Here is a 22759-nt window from a genome sequence, read left to right on the forward strand (position 1 = left end):
ACGCTCAGCTGAAATGGAAATGGAGAGATCTGCAAAGAGGAGGAGGAAGAGGAAGGAGGAGGAGGAGGAGGAGGAGAAGCTTTGGCACATTTTATTATTTTGCCTCATTCATTTCCTGGTGTGTAAGCAGATACCACATTCTTGAATGATTGGGGGGGGCCCTTTGGCATTCCCAGACAATAAGGAGCCCAATCCAACACCCGCCCAAGCTCCTCCAAATACAGAACTTCACGCCTCTGGTGTGTGGCAGCAGCAGCAGCAGTAGCAGCAGCAGCAGCAGCAGCAGCAGCAGCAGCGGGGCTGTCCTGAAACCCCAGGCGTCAACGCACAGCCAGCCACAATTAAACATTGTCATTCATGTTGCTGCCTTGACTACACTACAAAGCAACACCAGGCAAAAGTGGCCACCTAGAAGGTATCATTCTACATCTCTAACCTCAGCGACATTTGGTGGATTCAGGCTGCAGCTCCATCAATAAGCTTCAAAGCCTTATTAAAAGCTCTGATGGATCAAAACACTGCCATTTTGGGTCTCCAAGCAGCCACAGAGCTGGTTTTAAGCAGCAGTGACCTATGGTGGAACTGATGGAGGCCTTTATATGGTGGGGAGGCAGGGGGAGGCCGGTTTATTTCAAGAGAGGCTCATGCCTTTGAATTAAGGTGTGCCAATTTTGGCAACATTTTCCCCTTGCAGGCTAGAATTCTGGAGCTGGGCAAGGGTCAAGAGTGAAAATGTTCCCTATTATTGCTGGGGGCGAAAGATCCAATTTCCTCCTTGCCATGTCCTGGGACCCTTTCTCTGCACCCTCTTCTGCCCAGAACCATCTGTGCACAGCCTTAATTATGCAGAAGACCAGGTGCTGCTCAAAGAGATAGATAAAAGCCAGGAAGGTTTAGAGGGGAAAGTTACAGTCACGGGAACTTTAATTGAAACCAAGCCAAGGGGAGAAATTGCGCTTTGCTCTGAAATACACTCACACACTCATGTGATTTGGGGTTTATTTTGCCTGGAAATCTATGCAGATGAAATCATCAAAGAGCAAATGTGGATGGAAAGACAGAGAGGCAAAACTAAGCGGAAGAATGAAAAGCAGAAAGCAATTCTCTCCCATTGTGGCCTGGCACAATGCAAAAATGGAGTGGAATTAATTCATTCTTTATAAGAATTTTAACTGTTGCCCCAAGGCCAGACAGGGAGTGTGTAGCTAAATCAGGTTTTGAATCTATTTCCCAGATTATAGTCTATCCCCCAGAAAACTTATTCTCTTCATCTGCTCTTTCCCCCTTTCGAGCTGCTCTCTTGCACCGGGACACTCCCTTGAGGACTAGCCACTCCACAAATATCAGGTTCTTTGGAGAAGACTCTCCTCAAAATTGGTGTCTAAGCCTCCTGCATTTTCCCCAACCCCTTTTTAAAAGCAGACCTCTTTGCCAATCCAGATGTGCCAGAGCAAACAAAGAGTCAGCCTTCCTCCCTGCGGAGCTGATTTTGACAAGTGCATTACATGAAATTAGAGTATTAGGCACTAAGCTCAGGTAATCGCCTCCAAATGCTGTAATGGCCCCAGGGAGCCAGCAAAGCATCATAAAAGCCGGAACACCAGGGCTAATGGAGATAATGATGCTGCCACCGCTGTGGTTCCATTCTGCCTCCCTCTCTCCTCTCAGATCCCAGCCTGGACAGGCTATTTTCCTGAAGGCAGGAACAGAGCTGACCCAGAGGGGATGGCCAGGGCCCCCAGCACCCACCATGTCCCCCCCACTTCTCCCAATTATATCCTATTAACCCAACACGGGGAAGGAGGCCAGCAACCTCCCTACCTGCTACCAGCAAGAGACAGACAATTGTCTTTAACTGTGGGGTGTGCTTTTCCCCGCTAAAGGTGGCTCTCTCCTGCACAGGGCTTGCAGCACGGAGTTTCCCATTGCATCAAATGCCTGCCATTAGCAACCGGGTCAGTGCCATCCTCCACTTATTTTTCAGGATGTGCTGGGCTATTGCCATTGTCCACTGCATGTGCGTTTTTCTCATTGGGAATGGGGCAGGAGGTGATGGGGACTGGAGCCAGGACTGGCTGCCACAGACAGAGGAGGGGAGACCCTTTGTAGGGCTGCTCTTTCCTCAAGTGCCATAAAAAATGGTAAAGGACCCTTGACAGTAAAGTCCAGTCACAGACGACTCTGGGGTTGCAGCGCTCATCTATATTTACCGGCCGAGGGAGACGGCGTTTGTCCGCAGACAGTTTTTCCGGGTCATGTGGCCAGCATGACTAAGCCGCTTCTGGCAAAATCAGAGCAGTGCATTGAAACACCATTTACCTTCCCGCCAGAGTGCTAACTATTTATCTACTTGAACTTTTTGCCGTGCTTTAGAACTGTGTGGTTGGCAGGAGCAGGGACTGAGCAACGGGAGCTCACCCCGTCGCGGGGATTCGAACTGCCAACCTTCTGATTGGCAAGCCCAAGAGGCTCAGTGGTTTAGACCACAGTGGTAAGTGCCATAGTGGGAGTCAAATTAGCACTGCTACACACAGACACCCTATCCCTCAAAAATGAAGGGACTTAGCATACAGGGGAGAGGAAGGGATTTCCCCAAAGTTCTCTTAAGGGGTTGGCTTGTTCTTTAAGACAAGATGACTGGCACATGTGTATGCAGGCTACCTGAAAGGCCGTCTTCTCCCATACCAACTTGCCTGGGCTCTGAGATCTTTAAGGGAGACATTTCTCTCAGTCCTGCCACCCTCACAGGAGTGCTTGGTGGAGACACAGGAGAGGGCCTTCTCAGTGGCTGCTCCAAGGCTTTGGATCTCGCTCCCTAGCATAGAGCCAAATCCTAGGGACAGAGTTCCTTTTGGCGCCCCTTGTAGCTGGTGAGCTCCTTACCTGGCTATCACAAACAGCACGCAGCTCACTCCCAGGTAAGCAAGGAGGATGTACATCCAAATGTCAGGAGACAGAGGGTTCAGGAAAGAGAAGACACTGGGGTTGGTCCCATTGGCCTTCCGGTAGAGAATGCTGATCCCCAGAGTCATGAAGGGCTTGGAGAAATCAATCGCTTTCTCCCGGACATGGGTGATGGTGAGCGGAGCGACAGCCAGGTCAGCTTTCTGTGGAGCAGGAGAGAGAGAGGGAGCAGTTGTTAGAAATGGAGGAGGAAAAGTGTGGTGGGCAAGGCTCTTGGGTCTCTCGAGTCACAATCTTGTTTCCCCAAGGGCTGCTATGAAGATTGATGTCTTGGGAACTTCTGGCCCACAGGTCAAATCAGGCCTTACAGTTGGGCCTGCAATGCTTTTTCCTCCCAGCCACACCCATCTGATGCCATGTGATGTCCAATATGAGTCAGGTAAACCTGCAGCTGCAAAGGAGCCATTGGCAGCTTCAGAGGGCTGCCCTGGGTTCCTTTGCAAACTCTGCATGCATTCTGGGTTGCTTAAAATTTAGCCGTGAATGGAAGCCGTGCTATTGGGATTGGATCCACTTGGGAGCTTCTGAATCAGAGCTCCCAAATGTCCTAGCACACCCTTCCCCAAGCCAGTGCCCTCTGGGTGTTCTGGACCACAATGGCAAGCTAGCTGGAGCTGATAGGAGTTATAGTCCAGAACATCAGGAGGGTAGCAGAGTTGCCCTAGGAACTCAAGGGTTGAAATCACATCCCTGTTCTTATCCCTTTTGGTTTTTTGGGGGGTCTATAAAGTGTCTCAAAGGAAAGTTAAGAGAAAATTATAGTTTGGTCTGATTGGCACAAATGCTTTTGATAAGGAAGACAGACACAGCAGGACCATCCCTGTTCTTTCCATAGCAGACCCAAACTACTGGTTCTCCATTCATGCCAGGGACTGTGGCCACTCGACCCTTTTAGTGGCCATTAGCGTTCATTGATGCCAAGGTGGATGGATGAGAATAAGGTTATCTATGGCTACTAGCCAAGATGGCGATATTCTGTTTCCACTGTTGGAGGTAGTAATGTTTCTGAGTACCAGTTGCTGGAAACCACAGGAGAGGAGAGGGCTGTTGTGCTGGGATCCAGCATCTAGTTGGCCACTGTGATAACAGGATGATGAACTAGATTGGTTATTGGCCTGATCCAGCTGGCTCTTCTTGTGTTCTTAAGAATGCATTGCATTTGGGGAAATTGCTGCAAAAATGCATATATCAGGAGAAATGTGCACAAAGAAGCAGTTGTTTCATGCATACTTTATAAAAGTTTGCAAATGGGGTGAAAAGAACTTAAGATAGGAAAACAATGATAAACTGAGAGAAATAGGAACTGACCAGTTGACTCATTCCTAGGCTACTACAGGAACAGCAAAAATATACCAAGGTGGAAAAGGAGGGAACAACACATGTATACTTTAGATATTAGATAAACTAATTGTCTGCACCACTGGGAGACAAGGTAAATAATGCATATTTTATTGATTTTACTGGAGAACACAAGAGACCATGGAGAAGAGGATACTTGGTTGTTAGTTCCAGCAGATTTCAGCAGATGACTGGCAAAAGATTCATAATGGCTGATTCCAACATTATGTTCCTTCCTGGTGGGAGAGCGGGACAGTCTTCTCACCACACAGGGAACTGGAAGGTCATCCAAGAAGTAACATGGACAATCTGATCACAGCATGTCTCAAAATGGTCAGCTGGACAACTGCTTTCCATTCCAGCTTTTTATTCTGCCCCACGTGCATCACCACTGACAACAAAATTTGATCATGCCCATGTCTGTCTAGTTACCAGCCTTCACCAAAACAATGGCTTGTTTGAACTCCATTCTCTCCTGCCCTCATGGTTTGCAGCTGCAAGTGTCTGTTAAAGGATCCAATCCCCCAAATTCAGAATTGAATAAAAGGGATATACAGCAGTGCAAAAATTGGCATGCAAGTCAAGACTGCTAAAGCCACATCTCCAAAGTCATTTTTTCAAAAGGCTATCAAGAGATGCACAAATATAGCAAGATAAAAAAAAGCCTAGATCAGACCACATTTAAAGACATCTAGGTTGGAGGCACAAAGCCAGCCTGAGAATTTCCACCAATCCTACTAGAACTCTTTTTGCTCTGAGAAATTCATTCCAAGTGTAACACAGCAATGTCTGACAATGCGTCTTGTCTTCCCTGAGAGAGTTTGTGAAGATCTCTACATATGTTTTGCCTTCAAATTTACCTTCCTTTCAGGTCAGCTTAATCAAAATATTTAGTGGACTCAGGCAAACATAAAGAGGCAAAGATAAACTGTGTGTTTCAGGAGTTCCTTCCCATCCTCTGGCCCTTGTTTTCTCCATGCCAAATTCCTGCAGCTCAGAACATACAGGGCATAGAATCAGGGCATGTCTTGAAAGCTTGCCCCTTTCCATCTGAGGGCAGTGATTTTACCCGCATCTGCACTAAACAATCTCTCAGCATCAGGTGCAAAAACATTCCCAAGCCAGGTAGCTGTAAGGACATAAATTGCTGGAATTTACTGTCAATAAATGCTCTGTTTATGGTGAAAGCATTAAATCAACTGTCAAATCATCCCCCAGGGACAGAGATTAGGACTGAGCTGCAGTTATCAGTGGGGAGGCATTTCTGTTCAAGAAAAACCCTCCGTTTTTTCTGTGTTCTTCATGCCAAATAGAAATCACAGAGAACAGCTTATATTGGTGCAAAATGTCCAATAAGGACAAAAAGACGTAGCCGCTTTTGATACAAGCCTCTTCTGCGGTAGGAGTGTCAGAACAAGGCTACCTTGGAGCTATAAGGAACAGAAGGCAGAAGGAATTATGTGTCATGAAGAGTTTCTTTTGAATAAGTTTTACTGATGCAGTTCACTGTCCTGGGGTGTTATGATGGACAGGAGCTGTGGTGGCTTTTAGAAACAGCAAAATATGAATTCATGGATAGAAGATTAACCAAGCTACCATCCCTGATAGGTACATGAAGAACCACGCCCAGGATAGCAAATTTCTGAGTACAGGCGTACCTTGGACATCAAACGGAATCCATTCCAGAAGTCTGTTTGACTTCCAAAACGTTTGGAAACCAAAGTGCAGTTTCTGATTGGCTGCAGGAAGCTCCTTCAGCCAACTGGAAGCCACGGAAGCCCTGTCGGATGTTCAGGTTCCAAAGAATGTTCACAAACCGGAACACTCACTTCTGGGTTTGTGGCATTTGGGAGCCAAAACGTCCGAGTACCAAGGCATTTGGGATCCAAGGTATGACTGTACTAGATACCAGGGGAGGGGGGGCAAAGAAGAGAGGGCACTGGTTACCTTTATGCCTTTCCTATGAAAATCCCAGGAGGTATCTAGCTGGAATCAAAACGCTGGTCTAAGTGGATCTTTAAGACCAAAGACCACAACTTTATAACCTTCTGCTATTTGATATGATCATCTATGGAGATACTGTTCATTAACCACAAGCAAAAGTGAGTTTTGCACAACACCAAAGAATCCTATATACCCAAACCTATAACGAATATGAAGAAAGCCAATTCCCACATGACCACATAATTTAAGAATGTAAGAAGAGCCTGCTGCATCCAGCCAATGGCTCGTTAAGTTCAGCATCCGGTTCCTCCAGAGATTTCCAACAGCATCCCAAGGTGTCAATGCTCAGGCATGAAGGTCTGTGGAGAGGGTCCCCTTCAACTGCAAGTTGTTTGGGGATGCAACAGAGGAGGGGGTGGAGCTGTGTCCCTGATCTCCTCCTCCTCCTCCCTGCATTTGCAGGATCTCGCTGTCTTCAAAGGTTAGCATCTACATTTTTCAAAATTGTGTGTGAAATGAATGGCCATGGTATGGGATGGTCCTCTGAGCCAGCAGGGGATTTCCCCAGCTGCAGGAGGAAAATGGTCATTTTGCAGGGTGAGGGGAACTGAACACATAAACCTTCCAAGGCACGAGATGTTCTTGCTTTTGTTGCTTCAGGCCAGCCTCAAAACAAAGGACTTTCTAAAAAGCTGTTTTTTCCCTTAAGGCTGCACTGCCTGTGGCCAGACCTGCCAGGATCACACAGCGGGGGGCAAAGTAGAGTCCCTGCAATCCCAAAATGTAAGTGCTGACAAATAAAGGGCAGCACCACTGGTTGTCCTCATCTTCACATCACAGGCCACCTGTGGTGGGAAACAGTGTGCCTTGGGCGAGTCACGAGTTACGTGACTCATTGACTTTCTGCACAGGGGGGAAAGTTGTGCGTCAAAGGATGTGCTGACCAAGTCAGGTCTCTTGACAGAGAACAAGCATCACAGCTTTCTGCAAGGTTCCACATATCTCAGGCATTTGGCCTGAAGTTACAGTGTACTCCCCTCAACACACACTGCAAAAGGATATCTATAGGATACATCTATAGTTTGTTCAGACACTCACCTAAACACACTGACATTCATACTGTGGATGGCAGCGTGCACACAACAGCAGTCCCCACACCAAGCCCCAACTATTGGAGGAAGGCTTTGCTTTATTATTACATTTATATGACAACTTTTCCTCCAAGGAGCTCAGGGCGGTGTATGTGGTTCTCCTCCTCTTCCTTTAATCCCTGCAACAATCCTGGAAGGCAGGCTACACTGAGAGGCAGTGACTGGCCTGAGATTAGCCAGTGAACTTCATGGCTGAATGGGGATTTGAACCTTGGTCTCCCAGGTCTCAATCCACCACCGTAATCACTACAGTTGCGCTGGCTTTTTAGAGTAGTCTGACTTGGAAGAAATGAATGCTGCTTCCTGGCTGGGCTGATGCAGTGCTGTGTATGTACATGTTTCTCCCACTCTTAAACCCAACAAATCAATTGCTAAGGGAGACATTCCGTGGGGTCGGTGGATGTAAAAGAGAGAGCCCCCCCCCACTTTGATGCCTCCAAACTGCATTCAGAGGGTAATTATGCCATTAATTATTTTGTTCTGTTTTACAGGTTCAGTCTGAGGAGGCCTCTGAATTGAAATTTGCATGGAAGACACTTCAGTGGGCTGGGAAATTAGAAGTCCCTCAGATTGCATTTTTTTCTTCATGGTATTATTAGAGCATCAAGAAATTGATGCCGTTCTGGATCCTCATGTGACTTCCTACACACAGCAGCCCAGATTAATCACCAAATGGTTAAAATAAATGGTGAAAGGTGGATCTCCTATTAATAAAATGATTATTAAAAAGACATCTTTCCCATAGGGAAACAAGGCCCCTTTGCTCTCGTGTTATTGTACTACACCAACTGATTATCTGCGTAAAATGGTGCAAGCTGTCAGAACCATGGTTCCTGTAAAACAACAGTAGCCAGGCTAGCCACAGCCATGGCAGCCAGGTTTTAGGATCTGTGGCTCCTGCCTCCCTTCTGCCCCGATACGGTGCACAGCTCTGAGCAAAGTCATTTACAGTTTCAATTAAAACGGAACCCACTTAGCATTGCAGGGGGGTAATTAATGTTTGTGGAGTGCTTTGAGGGACTCCGATAAAAAGATGCTCTCAACAGGCAGGTGGTAATTACTGTTTGAAAGTGCTCTTACGAGCGTGGTTGCTTTTTTTAAAATTGCTGTTTCAAAGCGTTTCTTCTTTTGCAAAGTGACTTTGTACCTGTTGCTTGTGCAAAAGCACGTTGGCATGTGCTCGTCCACAAGTGCCAGTGTGGTGTAGTGGTTAAAGTGTCAGACTAGGACCTGAGAGATCAGGGTTCAGATCCCCCATTCAAGCTCACCGGGTGATCCTGGGCCAGTCATTCACTCTCAGCCTAACCTACTTCACAGGGTTATTGTGAGGATAACACGGGGCAGGGCAGAACTAGTCCAACCCTCTGCTTGCACCCTGGCATGCTGTAATATTATTCTTATTCACACCTCCTCTTGTCCCACTGGTTTCCCCTGGGGAAAACTGCTCTTTAGTGCTCAGTTGGAGCAAACAGCAATTTAGGTTTCCCCAGATGGACGTTTGCTCCGATTTAGCATTGAAGAGTGGTTTTCACTAGGAAAGGAGTGGGGGCAAGAAGGAAACTGCTCAGACCTAAGCCTAGAAAGCTCAGGTCAAGTGGAAAATTGATTGGACCCATGCTTTCAAGGCAGGGGTGCCACCTTTCTCTCAGGATTGTGGATGCCCACCACCGCAACTTGGACATGCGACATTGCCTGGACGTAGTGCATGTGATCTCACTCACACTAGGTGCAGGTGTGGGCGAGTGATGTTGCAAGTCCACATTGCGGCAGCCAGCAGCAATGACTCCTCTTCCTCCTCCTCCTATCTGCAGCCAGTGAGGCACCCTTCTCCATGGGGAAGGGCTTGGAGGCAGAGAGACTACCTCCATGTCTGAGCCCCACCCCCCAGAAAAGGGTGCCTCACTCGTTGGCCGAGGAGGGCAGAGCTGAACTGCTTCTCTTTTGGAGGCAGTGCTGCTGCCACCTGCCAGCCTTCTTCACTGACTTTGTGGGTGCCCAGCCCCCACAATTATATTATTGTGGGTGCCCAAGCACCCAAGGGCCCCTGCAGTTGGCTCCTATGTTTCTAGGCATGGGGCAAGCAGAAGCGTGGACAAGCCCTCAGACCCAGGAGAACAGAAACAAAAGGCTTCTCTCTGCCTTGCCACTTGAGTGCCAGAGAACCAGGAATGGCTCAGAAATGGGCCAAGCTATTTTCCTGCTTTTTTATTTTATTAAAGATTCCAGTCCAACCAAACCTGAGTGAGGAGAAGCTTGCCCAATAATGCTATCCACGGAGGCTATCCAGCGTAGCGTTTTCAGAGAAGGGTGTATTACTGCTAGGCGGAGGAGAACTGCCTCTGTCGCCTGCAAAAGATTTCTGCATCTACTCAGCTGGAAGGAAGAATCTGTTTACGTTCTGCTTTTGAAAATAAAACTGCATTTCCAAATAAATGAAATTGTTCCTCACACACCTGGTCCTGCTTTTTTTTTTTTTTAACAGCTTGTCCTCTGCTTTGCAGCAGGGTCAGACTATAAAAGTGCAAGCATGGATCATCAAGCGGAGATATTGCCTCTGGGATTCTGGACCGCAGGCCACAGCTTAACTCCTTGAGAGACAGATTGCTTAGGGCTGGATGTGACTCCAGCCCATGCCTCTCAGAAACACTTTGCTTTTGAGTTTGCCTCTGATTCTCTGCCTCTTCCTTAGCAAGTCCTTCTAGTTGTTTGGGAGCTAAAAGGTATGTTTCACCAGACACCTTTTCTAGGGACTACAACAACTACCTCAGAGCATATACACAGAGCAATCTCTCCAAAGAAGCACAATATTTGGTTCTGTTTCTTGGTCACACTCAAGAGGAACATGTGGAAATGGATGATGGATGGACAGACAGATGATGCACAGCATAGGCTTAAGAAGATTGTAGATCTAAGTAACTACTAATAAACAAATGTATGAAAATTCAGATTCTCTCTCTCCACCAATACTCCAGTTTCAGTCCAAGCTGTTAGTTTCTGTGTGTTGCCACTGTGCAGTACTCTTGGAGTCACAAGACTCTGTTTTGCATTCCACAGCTTCCAGGCTATTGGAAGTCTCATGGAAGACAGGAGACGGATGTGATGTTACTGGTTTCCTGTTCCTTTGTTTTTTAGTTGCTCTCTGCTCTCACAGAGAGAGGATGCATTTTCTTTTCCGTCTGCGTAGTTAGGAATAAAACTCTTTTTGCCATGTAGCTCATACTATCTCGTCCTTCCCTGTGCTGGATACTCTGCGTAATGGGGGAACGTGCTTGGAACCTCATCAAGGCTCAGGTTGTTAATCACGTCGGAGGAGCTCGGAGAAGCTCGGTCGAACACAAGTCCAACACAAGCCAGTTTCAAGTGGATAGTATCCATGTCTCTTTCTCCTTCCTTCAATTTTCCTTCAATTTTTCCTTCAGTTTTTAATTTGATCATGGATGAGTTGGGGACAAACAAGCTGAGGCTTAATCCAGACAAGACAGAAATGGGGCAGAATCCCTCCCTTGGAAACTCAAGTGCACAGCTTAGGGGATGTTCCTGGACCCAGCCTTGGGCACAGATGCTCAACTATTGACTGTGGTCAGGACTACATTTACCCAACTTAGGTTGGTGCACCAGCTGTGCCCATTCCATGAGTCACCAGAGATGGGCATGGTGACACATACCTTAGCCACATCTCAAATAGACTACTGCAATGTGTTCTCTGTGGGGCTGCCTTTGAATAGTCTTCAGAAATTCCAGCTGCTCCAGAACGTTGTGGCCAGTCTGCTGAACAGAGCTGGGTACTGGGAGTATGTTACTTCTTTATGACAGCTCATTTGTGGGCTTCTGGTTAATTTTTTGAGCCCAATTCAAAGTTCTAATCATGACCCTCAATAAATGGCTTGGGATTTCTGAAGTCTGTCTTCTGTCCTCCACACCTGTCCAGTTATTAAGATCTTCTGGAGAGGCTCTCCTCCCTATCAGAGTTGTGTTTGGCTGAGGTGCAGACGAAGGCCTTCTCTGTGGCTGCACACAGGTTTTTTAACTCCTTATCCAGAGGGGGGGGGGTATGCCCTCTCCTTAAGGGCCTTCTCCTGCCATATGGAAACTTTTCTTTTTTTTGATGAGCATCTGACCTGTGAAGCGGTTAAGTTTTAACTGTCCAGTTTTTATCTGCTTTTCAAACCAATATCCTTACATGTTTTCTGGTTGCATTTATTGATGTTATTTTTTGCTGCTACCCAGGTTGAGCCTCGTAGGTTCCTTCTGGAAAGTCAGGATAGAAGTATTTTAAGCAAACAGACAGACAAATGAAGGTGGGAAAGGATGATGCAGCATATAGAATCATAGAGCTGTAGAGTTGGAAGGGATCCTGAGGAACATCTATAGATAACAGCAAGGTACTTACATGATCAATCAGCTCCCTGATCATGCCATTCCACTGCCCCTTCTCATCCTGGGCTCCGTACTTCCCATCTTCCACCACACGGATCTCATAGCTGAAGCCAAGGATTCGGGAGACTTCCCTTAGGAGATCAACGCAGTAGCCTTCAAAGCGGTCATTCCCAGAGAGCACGGTGTCTGACTTGATGAACATGACAAAGGGTTCCTCCTACACAGGAAGGAAGGAAAGAGACAAACAGAGAGTAGCTACACAACCACATGCAAGCTAAACCCACCAGCCACAGAAGCCACTTTGAGCAGCCACAGGACGGATCTGGGTGTCTCTCTTTGCTTTCTGGCACTGCAGCCAGTTTGGTCGTTATCCTGCCTGCTACCATTATAGCATTATAACACAAATGAGAGCCAGTGTGCTGTAGTGGTTAGATGGTCTGACTAGGACCTGGGATCTCCTTGGAGAAAACAGGAGGATATAAATGCAGCAAATAACTGAATATCATATTCCATCCTTAGAACTTGTTTCATTTTCAATGTGCTTCAAAACTTCAGTGGCCACAATTCAAGACAGAAGTAAACACCCTGAAAGAAGTCATTGAACTCTATTGATTTTAATGGTTGCTCATCTCTGCTTTGGATTGTGGCCCCTCATGCTCAGCTGTTTGGAATGTTCCCATTTTACAGATCAGGCCATCATGCATTATTTTCCTAAGGACGTGGTAGAAGGCCAGAGTGGTTCATGGGTACCTGTCTTACCGTTGGATCTTACCACTCTTTGGAACTCAGCCTGACTGCCCCACATAAAGATTGTCTTCCATGAAAGACCCATAAAAAGAGGCTTTCTCCATGTTTGGAACCTGCTAGGCAGGGTGAAGGAGCTACTTCAATAGTACTGATATTTTTTTGGGCCAGCACCCCTTTGGTTCTATAAACTCTTCCCCAGTTCCCCCTCCCCTCCCCTTTAAAAAGCACTCTTCAGAATAGCAGTTTGCATGACCCCCTAAGGACTGCAAGAACACAATAAAATTTGAAACAGTGACAATTAATTGCCCACTTAATCAAAATCCAATTAAAATTATTTATTTAATTGATTCAACAAAACCGATGAACTTGCTCCAGGGATTCTAGCATTTCAAAGTCTCATAGTCATTTGCACCTCTGGTATCCACCCCTCCTCCCCCCACGGCGCCACCATCTTGCCTCTTAATGCCCAGCCTTGGTAACTCCGCTGCCCCCCAAGGAGGCGATACCACCCACTTTGGAAACCACTGGATTACCCAGTCTTTAAAATAGGACAAACAACTTGCAGCACCCAAAACTGGTACAGCTGGTGGACAAGGAACAGCTGAAAGCAAGGCAGCAGGCAGGATGCCCATCCAGGAAGCTGGTCCTTGTGCCTTTTGCATTCGTACTCAAGTCTAGAGGCCAGCAGGAGAAGCCATAAAGCCCCATTAATCTCGGGAGGCACAAAACAGAGTGGAGGGGGGCGTGTTCCTCCATATTTAACAGCTGAAGAAGCAGCATCGTGTAGGAGCTCTGCTCGCCTCTGCGCCGCTCCTGGAGGTCTCAGACATTTCCTAGGGGGTAATTCTTGAACTCTGCAAGGCACTTATTCATGGGCTGTTTCACAATTTATTACTGGAAACGGTCAGACATTCAATTCGCAGGCTTTCAGGGCTCGCTAATCGATTTCTCAGCGAAGGTGCCCTCAATTTCAGGATCTTCACAGCTCTCCCGTGGCTCGAGGAGGAGAGAGCGGAACGGTCTGTTGGAGAAACATCATCGGCCAGCTGCCACCGACAAGGCGCTGCAGGATGAGCAGGAGGGTGTGAAAGGGGGAGGCAGGGAGGAATCCCAGCACCACGTCTTGGTGGCGGCAGCATCAGCAACAGTAAACGGGCCATCAAGTGGCAGAGCGGGAGGGAGCTGTGGGTGATTCCCTGCTTGAAAAGGGAACTGTTGCAGAACTCAGGCAAACCAGAAGCACTCGTCTCCACCTGCGTCATCAGCACAGAATCATAGAACACTTGGAAGGGACCCCAAGGGACAGCTAATCCAATCCCCTGCAACCCAGGAATCACAGCTAATGAATCTGAACTCTACAATTCTATGATTATATGACTTTATAAGGCAGTCTAAGGCCCCATCTGCACTATACACTGAAAGCAGCATCGCATCACTTTAAACCTGGGAAGTGTATTGTGGATTCATAGAATTCTAGAGTTGGAAGGAACCCCAAGGGTCATGAAGTCCAACCCTCTGCAATGTGGGAATCACAGCGAAAGGATCACTGACAGATGACCATGCATCTGTAGTTTGTTACAGATGCTGAGAGTAGTTAAAGGTAAAGGGACCCCTGACCATCAGGTCCAGTCGCGGACGATTCTGGGGTTGCAGCGCTCATCTCGCTTTATTGGCAGAGGGAGCTGGCATACAGCTTCCGGGTCATGTGGCCAGCATGACTAAGCCACTTCTGGTGAACCAGAGCAGCTCACAGAAACGCCGTTTACCTTCCCGCTGGAGTGGTACCTATTTATCTACTTGCACTTCGTGCTTTCGAATTGCTAGGTTGGCAGGAGCTGGGAGTGAGCAATGGGAGCTCACCCCGTTGCAGGGATTTGAACCGCCAACCTTCTGATCGGCAAGCCCTAGGCTCTGTGGTTTAACCCACAGCACCACCCGCATCCCTTCTGAGAGTAGTTAGGACATCCCAATTCTCCTCACAGAGCTACAGCTCCCTGAGGTCCCTGGGAAGAGGTATATGTAGCTCTGTGAGGGAAAGAGGGGTCTTCTAAGAACTCTCAGCACCCTTAACAAACTACAGTTTCCGGATGACTGTTTCAAATGGTATGATTCTGCTTTAAATCTATAATAGTGATGGGGCCGAGGTTTAGTGGCTAAACTGTTCAAGGTGACCAAGGCCTCCCCCTGCAGGCCAAAATGATGCTGTGATTCCTGCATTGTGAGTGGTTGGACTATCAGGCATGTCCAACTCCCAAGAGACTGCGATCTACTCCCAGTATAAAAAAACTGGCAGTGATCTACCCATTGTCATTGGAGGGAGGAGAAACATGGGGTGGGGGGAGTGGATGAGTTGTTGAGCTTTTTTTTGGGGGGGGAGGATTGCACAGAGTTTTTAAGCTTTTCTCTCATAACTTTTTGTACACAATAATAATAAATTTTATTTATATCCCGCCCTCCCCAGCCGAAGCCGGGCTCAGAGCGGCTAACAACAGTAAACAGATAATAATCCCGCGACCTAGCAGGATCAGCTGGGGATCTACCAGTAGATTGTGATCTACTGGTTGGACATCCCTGGACTAGATGATCCTTTGAGTCCCTTCCAACTCTACAATTCCATGATACTATGGCAGCTGATCTAGACCCACAAGGACCAGCTGCTGATGCTGTAGCAAAGGCTTAGAGAAACTATCAAAATGGGGGGATGATTTGGAATTGGGAGAGAGGAGCCTGTGTGTGTAGTTTCAAAGAGAGAAACTCTTCAATCTCTCTGCAGCATCCTCTCCAAGGGATTCGCCTGCCCCCGCCCTCCCCCTATCTACCTCCTGAAGTAACAAAGCTCGGCACTCTGTCTAACACATCTGAATCTAAACCAGTGGGCTTCATCATAATTCATTAGAGACTGGATGGAAATTCACCCTGAACTGATGCCTGCCTTCAAATCCAATAGAAGGCCCGTGTGCTAAATGTGCTGTGACAGTTAGTGGCCAAGGAGACCGGCTGAGTATCCAAGCATTGCTGACTAAGTGAATTACTTTGGGGTAGTTTGTCACTTGGGTGCCTAAGTGTGTGGGGGGGAGGGGGAGCCCCAAGGGATGCTGAGAAATGTCAATAAGAGCTCCTGAGAGATGACAAGGACTTGGTTGCAGTTTCAGAGCGGGTGGTTTTTGGGCTGTGGGAAGTTGCTCCCTAGCACAGGGCTGAGCAGAAGACAGATTGGAATCCACTGGTGAGAGGAAGTGTGAACATGTATTTGTTAGAGTGTCAAAGCTCCCACTCGACCTTGAAGTCCACTGGGTGACCTCAGACCACTCAGTGCTTCTCAGTTTAACCTACCTTACAGGGTTGTTGTGGGGATTATTTAAGGAGGAGGAGAACCATATACACCACATTGAGCTCCAATGGCTTCACTGAACCCCAGTCTGGATGCTGCCAAGGAGAACATTATTTTGGACAGTTCCCTGCCATGCCCAAATAGTTCAGCCCTTTTGCTATCAGGATAATCTGTCCATACACAATGTAATGTATGAAAACACAGCTCAAGCTCCATGTTGGTTTCTCCTTAGAAGGTGGTGGTGGGGTTACGATCTAGAAATGGAAACAGCCAAATCTAGGAGGGGTTAGATAGAACCCTGCAACCACTTACCAGGACTGTGGTGACAATCAAGGATCTGTTGGTGAGGGAATCTGTCACATTGGGGCCTTGCCTTCGGGAGATTTCAGTGATATTCAGTCCATCAGATGGGCTCCACACACCAACCTGTGATGGAGGCAAAGACAAGAAATGAGCAAAAATTCAACCAAACCATCAGGCCAGACCAGTCAGGCCACTGAAGAGAGAGAGAATGGTCAAGGGAGTGGAGTGGAGGTCAGATATTGTGAAATCAGTCTCTAGTTCAGGGGTGGGGAACCTGATGCCCTCCAGATGTGGCTGGACTACAACTCCCATCATCCATGACCACTGGGTCATGTTGGCTTTTGGGGTTGATGGGAGTTGGAAGTCCAACAGCATCTGGAGGGGAACTGCAAATGATCCCCATCCCTGCTCAAGTGAAAACAGGCAAATAAATGAGAGAGAGGGCTGGGCAGTGCTTGTACAAACTGTTACTTTGATGTAACACAACCTTAACATGATTAAAAAACATAAGAAGAGCTTGCTGGATCAGGTCAGAGTGACCCATGTAGTCTAGGCTGCTGTTCTCACAATGGCCAACCAGATGTCCCAACAGGAAACTTGCAGGCAGGATTTGAACACAAGAGCACTCTTTCCACCTCTGGTTTCCAGCAACTGGCATTCAGTATCATTGCTGTCTCTGACAACGAAGGCAGAGCATGGCCATCATGGTGAATTTATCCAGGCCTCTTTTAACACCATCCAAGTGTGAGCAAGTTCCATAGTTAAAGTATATGCCAAATGTATTGCTTTACTTCAGTGAGGCTGAAAGGGGAGAGGTCTCATCATCTGGGCAGTCCAGGACCTCCATACACACTACCCAAGCTCATGCCCTGGGGAGGTCACTTCAGTGCTGCTAATACAGCGGTTTAACTTTGTCCCCCAAGCATAGTTCATTGTCTCTTGAGACAGACAGATGGCGAAAACAACAACATAAACAAGATGTTTATGTGTCTGCATGTGCGTATAATGACTAAGTGATGTTTCAAGCTATCTTAGGAGAGGATTCAAAAGACTTTGTAAAAACTAACACAGGAGGAAGCTGGCATATTTCACGGTTTCACCTGTGGATTATCTGAGAACCCCTGAGTCTTAAATGACACAGTCTGCAAGGCAAGAAGCTCTGTATTACATTTTACAAGGACCCCCCCAAAAAAATCTGCACAACCACACAAGGTAACCACACAACCACACAATGTTTTACTGATATGAAGTAAAACTTCATTGCATTGCAGGGGGTTGGACCAAACAACCCTTTGAATCCCTTCCAACTCCATAATTCTATGATTCTATTAAAACACCAACAAGACCCCTTTCAAAAGAGTTGATTGTTTATATACAAAAGACAGTTCCCTCCCTTGGTCCTCATCTTCATCCTGCAATAACCCATGTGTGGAAAGATTATTAGTGGGTATGATGATGTGGGTGGCGCTGTGGGTTAAACCACCGAGCCTCTTGGGCTTGCCGATCAGAAGGTCAGCAGTTCGAATCCCCGTGACAGGGTGAGCTCCTGTTGCTCGATCCCTGCTCCTGTCAACCTAGCAGTTCAAAAGCACATCAAAGTGCAAGTAGATAAATAGGTACAGCTCCGGCGAAGAGGTAAACGGCGTTTCTGTGCGCTGCTCTGGTTTGCAGAAGCGACTTAGTCATGCTGGCCACATGACCCGGAAGCTGTACACTGGCTCCCTCGGCCAATAAAGCGAGATGAGCGCTGCAACCCCAGAGTCGGCCACGACTGGATCTAATGGTCGGGGGTCCCTTTACCTTTACCTTTATGATGACATGCAAATGGCAAGCAAGAACCCTCTCTGCAGTTTGTGACGATGACTTGGCAAAAGAAAGAAAAATACCCTACATGGGGGACCCAAGCCTGCCTAAATAAAAATAAAAATCCCTCAACACTGTCCCGCTATCCCACCACTGCCAGCACTGCCACCATGCTAGCTGGATACAGGATTTGTAATTACACATGTTTAATGCCTCCATAATCCGTTAACTTGCAGGAGGCAAGGAAGATCAGAAACTCACCGCTAAACCTCAGGCAAATGTAAACTATTAAACATAAGTACATATCAGGATTTGCTCCCGGTTTGGGCACACAATTAATTCAGATTACCTATTGACTGGAATTTAATGTCCTGACTCCACAGAGATTTGACACAGACACTCTAAAGCCTTTCTTGAGCTAAGAGAGAGCTTAAGCACACACACTCGAGAGAAAGAGGGAGAGAGAAAGAGAGCGTGAAAATGTGATAAGAACTCGCTGGAAATGACGGAAATTAACTGAGTCCCAGCATCCTTGCAGAGCATACAAGAAGCTGTTAGGGAATTTTAATGCCACATGCTGGCCTTAAGTAACAGTGTCCAGAAATTATCTTGAATAAGCACTAGTGCTGGAAGAAATACTAACACCAACACCTTGAGAAAGTCTTGAAGAAGGTAAAAAAGTCTGGAGATATTTTTAGACTGGGATATATTTTTTCTCCCTTGGATGACCCAATTAAATGGATGTGAACATGGCAAGAGCCAGTGTGGTGCAGTGGTTAGAGTGGTGGACTAGGACCCAGGAGAGCAGGGTTCAAATCCCCACTTGGCCATGAAGGGTGACCTTGAGTCAGTCACTGCTTCTCAGCCTAACCTACCTTACTGGGTTGTTCTGGGGCTTAAATGAGGAGGGTACAGACCATGTATGACACATCAAGCTCCTTGGAGAAAAAGGTGGGATATAAATGCAATAAATAAAATAAGACATCTTCACAAGAACACCTCCCATTTCCCTGAAAGCAAAGTTTACTTGTAGAATCCACAGAATTAAACACATTCCTGGAGGACAGCTATTGGCTAGGAGACCTAAAATAAAACCTCCATGTACAAAAGAAGTCCACTTGCGATGATCAGATGCTGATTTGCTGATCTCACGGCAACCATGCAAAGGCAGTTAGGCTGAAAGGTGGTGAGCTGGCCAATGAGATTAGGGAATGAGTAAGGGATGAGCAGGACTCGCCAGTGCAATGCCAACCCTTCAGCTCCTATATGGTTCTCAGGGTCAATGGATAGTCTGGGGGAGCCCAGGAGAACTGCTCTGATCTTTGAAAAGAGGAAAGGAGGCTGTGAGGCAACCCAACTGACCTTTTCAAGCCCGTCTTCCTTGAGGCTGATGATGTCCAAGTCGAAATCCGTCCTCAAGCCGCTGGTTTTGTTGAAGACGATGCGTCCAGTGAGACCTTCCCACTGGGCCTGGGGAAAGAAAGGGGGGGCATTGGAGGTTGGGGGATGTTGACGAATAGTGGGGTGGGAGTGGGGAGAGACAAAGGAGGCATTTGTCAAGCTCATAAATCACAATCTGCTCCAGAGAAGCACAGTGCTTTATTTTAATTACTCCTTCCACCATGACTCTGCCCCTGAAGAGCTTGATTAATTAATAATCACCCCCGATTGCTCATGGGACTGCAGAGGCTGGGGAACCCCATAAATCCCACTGTAGTCTCAGCCCTGATTTACGCTCACCCCTTCCAGGTTGCTCACCATGGAGGGGAAATAACTCACTGGTCTGTTGAGATTTTGGCCAGTCACAGTCCTGGGGAGAAAGACACACACACACACACACACACACACACACACACACACACACCACTTGCCTGGAAGAAACCACAAAGAGGTTTACACAAAAACAGTAAAATAAAGAAAAAATCCAAACCATACTTTAAACCATACAAAAGTTAAAACACAAAAACAGATTAAAATAGCCTCAACTTCCTAAGCACTTTGTCTAACCAATAATGTTTAGGGCAGGCACCAAAAAGACTACAGTGAAGGAGCCTGCTTGATCTCAATAAGCAGGGAGTTCCAAAGTGTAGGTGCTGGCACACTAAATGATTGAGTTCTTTTAAATGCAGAATAGATATTATGTGGCACCTGTAGTACTGAAATTTTGCCAATTGAAGTGGTCATGTGGGTATGTGTGGAACAGGGGTCAGCAAAGTTTTTGTGGCTTGGGCCAGTTCATGATTCCGTCATAGTGCACGAGTGCGTGCACGCATGCATGTGCAAACACTATTTTTGGTGCTCCTTCCAGTGTGGATGAGGCATGCACAGCTTCCCAATGGCTGCAGAAGCTTCATGCAGCCAATGGGAATCTGGACAGCATCGCAGAAAGCGGTCCCTGCTCTGCTCCGCATTGGTTTAGCATGGTGAGAGCTGACCAAGTGGGCGTTGTGGGTCCCCGAGTGGCCAGCGGGGGTCCATGGGCCACTTAAACAACCCCCATGGGTTGCTTCTGGCCCATGGGCCTTAGGCTGCCAACCCCTGGCGTGGGATGAGGAGATCTCATCAATAAACTGGTTCCAAATCATTAAGGGCTTTATATACTAACAGTTTGTGACAGCAGTCACAAAATTAAAAGACACCTGCTTCTTGGGAGAAAAGCAATGACAAACCTTGACAGCATCTTAAAAAGCAGAGACATCACCTTGCCAACAAAGGTCCATATAGTTAAAGCTATGGTTTTCCCAATGGTGATGTACAGAAGTGAGAGCTAGACCATAAAGAAGGCTGATCGCCAAAGAATTGATGCTTTTGAATTATGGTGCTGGAGGAGACTCTTGAGAGTCCCATGGACTGCAAGAAGATCAAACCTATCCATTCTGAAGGAAATCAGCCCTGAGTGCTCACTGGGAGGACAGATCCTGAAGCTGAGGCTCTAATACTTTGGCCACCTCATGAGAAAAGAAGACTCCCTGGAAAAGACCCTGATGTGCCACTCAGAGGCGTTTTGTGCACACTTGGGGACCAGCACCCTTCAACACAGCACCTATCAATCAACAATGGTTTAACTGTGATTCCTTGATTGTAGGGGGGTTGGACTAGATGGCCCTTGGGGTCCCTTTCAACTCTACAATTCTATGATTCCATGAATCATTCTCCACTTTCAGCACCTCAGCAAATCACTGTTATTCTCAGTTTCCAGAGCCACCAGAACAATTAAACTCGATGTCATAAGGGAGTCTCTCCCCCATCTCTCTATCTCACACACAGAGCAGGAGGCCAATGGGGCTGGGGAGGGAAGAGGTCCACCCTATCAACTTCTGTGCCAGCTTGTGACATTTGAGCTTTCGCGTGGCCAGTCCTTGCCTGCACTTAATGAAAGCCGTTTTACATGCCGTGAACTTTAGGCCTGGTATTTCCCTGCTCCCGTCCATGAAATGCCAAGCCGTTAACAGGGTTTAGTGTTTTCCTGTCATATCGCAGTGAAGGAGCCACAATCTTTCATGAGGCTCCTTACGCCATAGTCGTTCGCACCACATGTCCTGGGGAAACAAAGCTTGAAATAACCCCAGTGAGCATGCTGCCCCACATCCCACGTTATGATTTCATACATAATGAAAATAAAGGTACTGTTAAGAAAAAGGAGACATATGTCAATATTTGCATTCCCCCCGCAAGCCTATCCCTAAGTATTTGAAGATGATGATCCTATAATATTTGAAGCTGGCTATCATATATAACCTTTTAGCCTGGTGAAGTGGAGACTGAGAGATGATATGGTAGCCATCTTCAAATATCTGGTGGGCTGTCACATTAGGGCAGTTCATAAAAATCTTTTTTTTTTAAAAAAAAAGCCTGCTCCAAAGGTCTTATCTTACTACACTAGGGATTATAAAGCTATATCTGAAATTTCATGCATATCAGTTAATATCTTGACCCTCCTCCACAAAAATAGCTGTTTACTTGGCCGTTTTCCTATGTCGTGAAGGCTGAAATTTCACTTCATTGGAGCAGGGTCAAGATATTAACTACAGTTTTATGATTCTACTTATTACCATAACCAAGACTAAATAATACTATTTGGTGTTTATAACTGAGCAGAATGAAGTTACAATTCTACATATTGCAAACACAATCCTAGGTTCCCCCAGTTTACTGTAGCTTGCTAGTAAGGGAACTATAAACTTTGCTAAACCTGAGACCCTAAGAGACTGCGAGGCTAAGGTCCTAAGGTCTCCCGAGATCTCTTGATTAAGTTGCAAACCCTGCAAATGATCAATCCATATGCCAATAAAGGCTTGAGAATCTGAGCATATGATCGAGCTATTCTTCAAAGGGCTTGTTTTGATCCAGCAGACAAAAAGCTCAATGGAGGTTTAGTGGATCAGAATAAATTCTGAAGAACAGTTTGCAAAGCAGGGGTAGATTTGGAGGCAGGGACAGAATGGCTATAAAAAGTCTAGGCACTTTCCTGTTTGTGACAGAAGCTTTGGAAGGTCTGGCACACACTGGCAAAAGCAGCGCAAGTTGCTACCTCTGCAGTGGGAATTGTCAGCTTCTTTAGTAGAGAAATGCCTTCTGTTTGGGGCCTCCCAAAGGACAAATGTTGCCTCTTTATGGTCTCTGCTTCTGGCAGCAGATTTTGCAAATGTGCAACTGGTTGAAAACACAGGGAAGCAACAGCCCTGGGCATAAAATAGAGCTCAGAGGAAAGAGGAAGGTGAATCTAAGGAACTGAAGACAGAAGCACATTGTCAGCATTGTCACCTCCTCACTTGCTAAGAACATAAAAACAGCCTGTTGG

At 46.8% G+C, this 22759-nt stretch overlaps 1 protein-coding gene across 1 annotated transcript in view; it reads right to left on the bottom strand.

Moving 5' to 3' along the window:
- Positions 1-22759, bottom strand: part of GRIK3 (glutamate ionotropic receptor kainate type subunit 3) — a 203144-nt gene that overhangs the window by 19367 nt on the left and 161018 nt on the right. Inside the window, exons 8-11 of the mRNA XM_081203652.1 lie at positions 19321-19428; positions 16165-16278; positions 11788-11991; positions 2884-3107 (exon numbers count right to left, since the gene is read on the bottom strand). Coding sequence (XP_081059778.1) covers positions 2884-3107; positions 11788-11991; positions 16165-16278; positions 19321-19428 — 650 coding nt within the window. The remainder of the gene's footprint in view (positions 1-2883; positions 3108-11787; positions 11992-16164; positions 16279-19320; positions 19429-22759) is intronic.

This window comes from Podarcis bocagei, assembly GCF_964188305.1.
Source record: "Podarcis bocagei genome assembly, chromosome: 7".
Taxonomy (NCBI): Eukaryota; Metazoa; Chordata; class Lepidosauria; order Squamata; family Lacertidae; genus Podarcis; species Podarcis bocagei.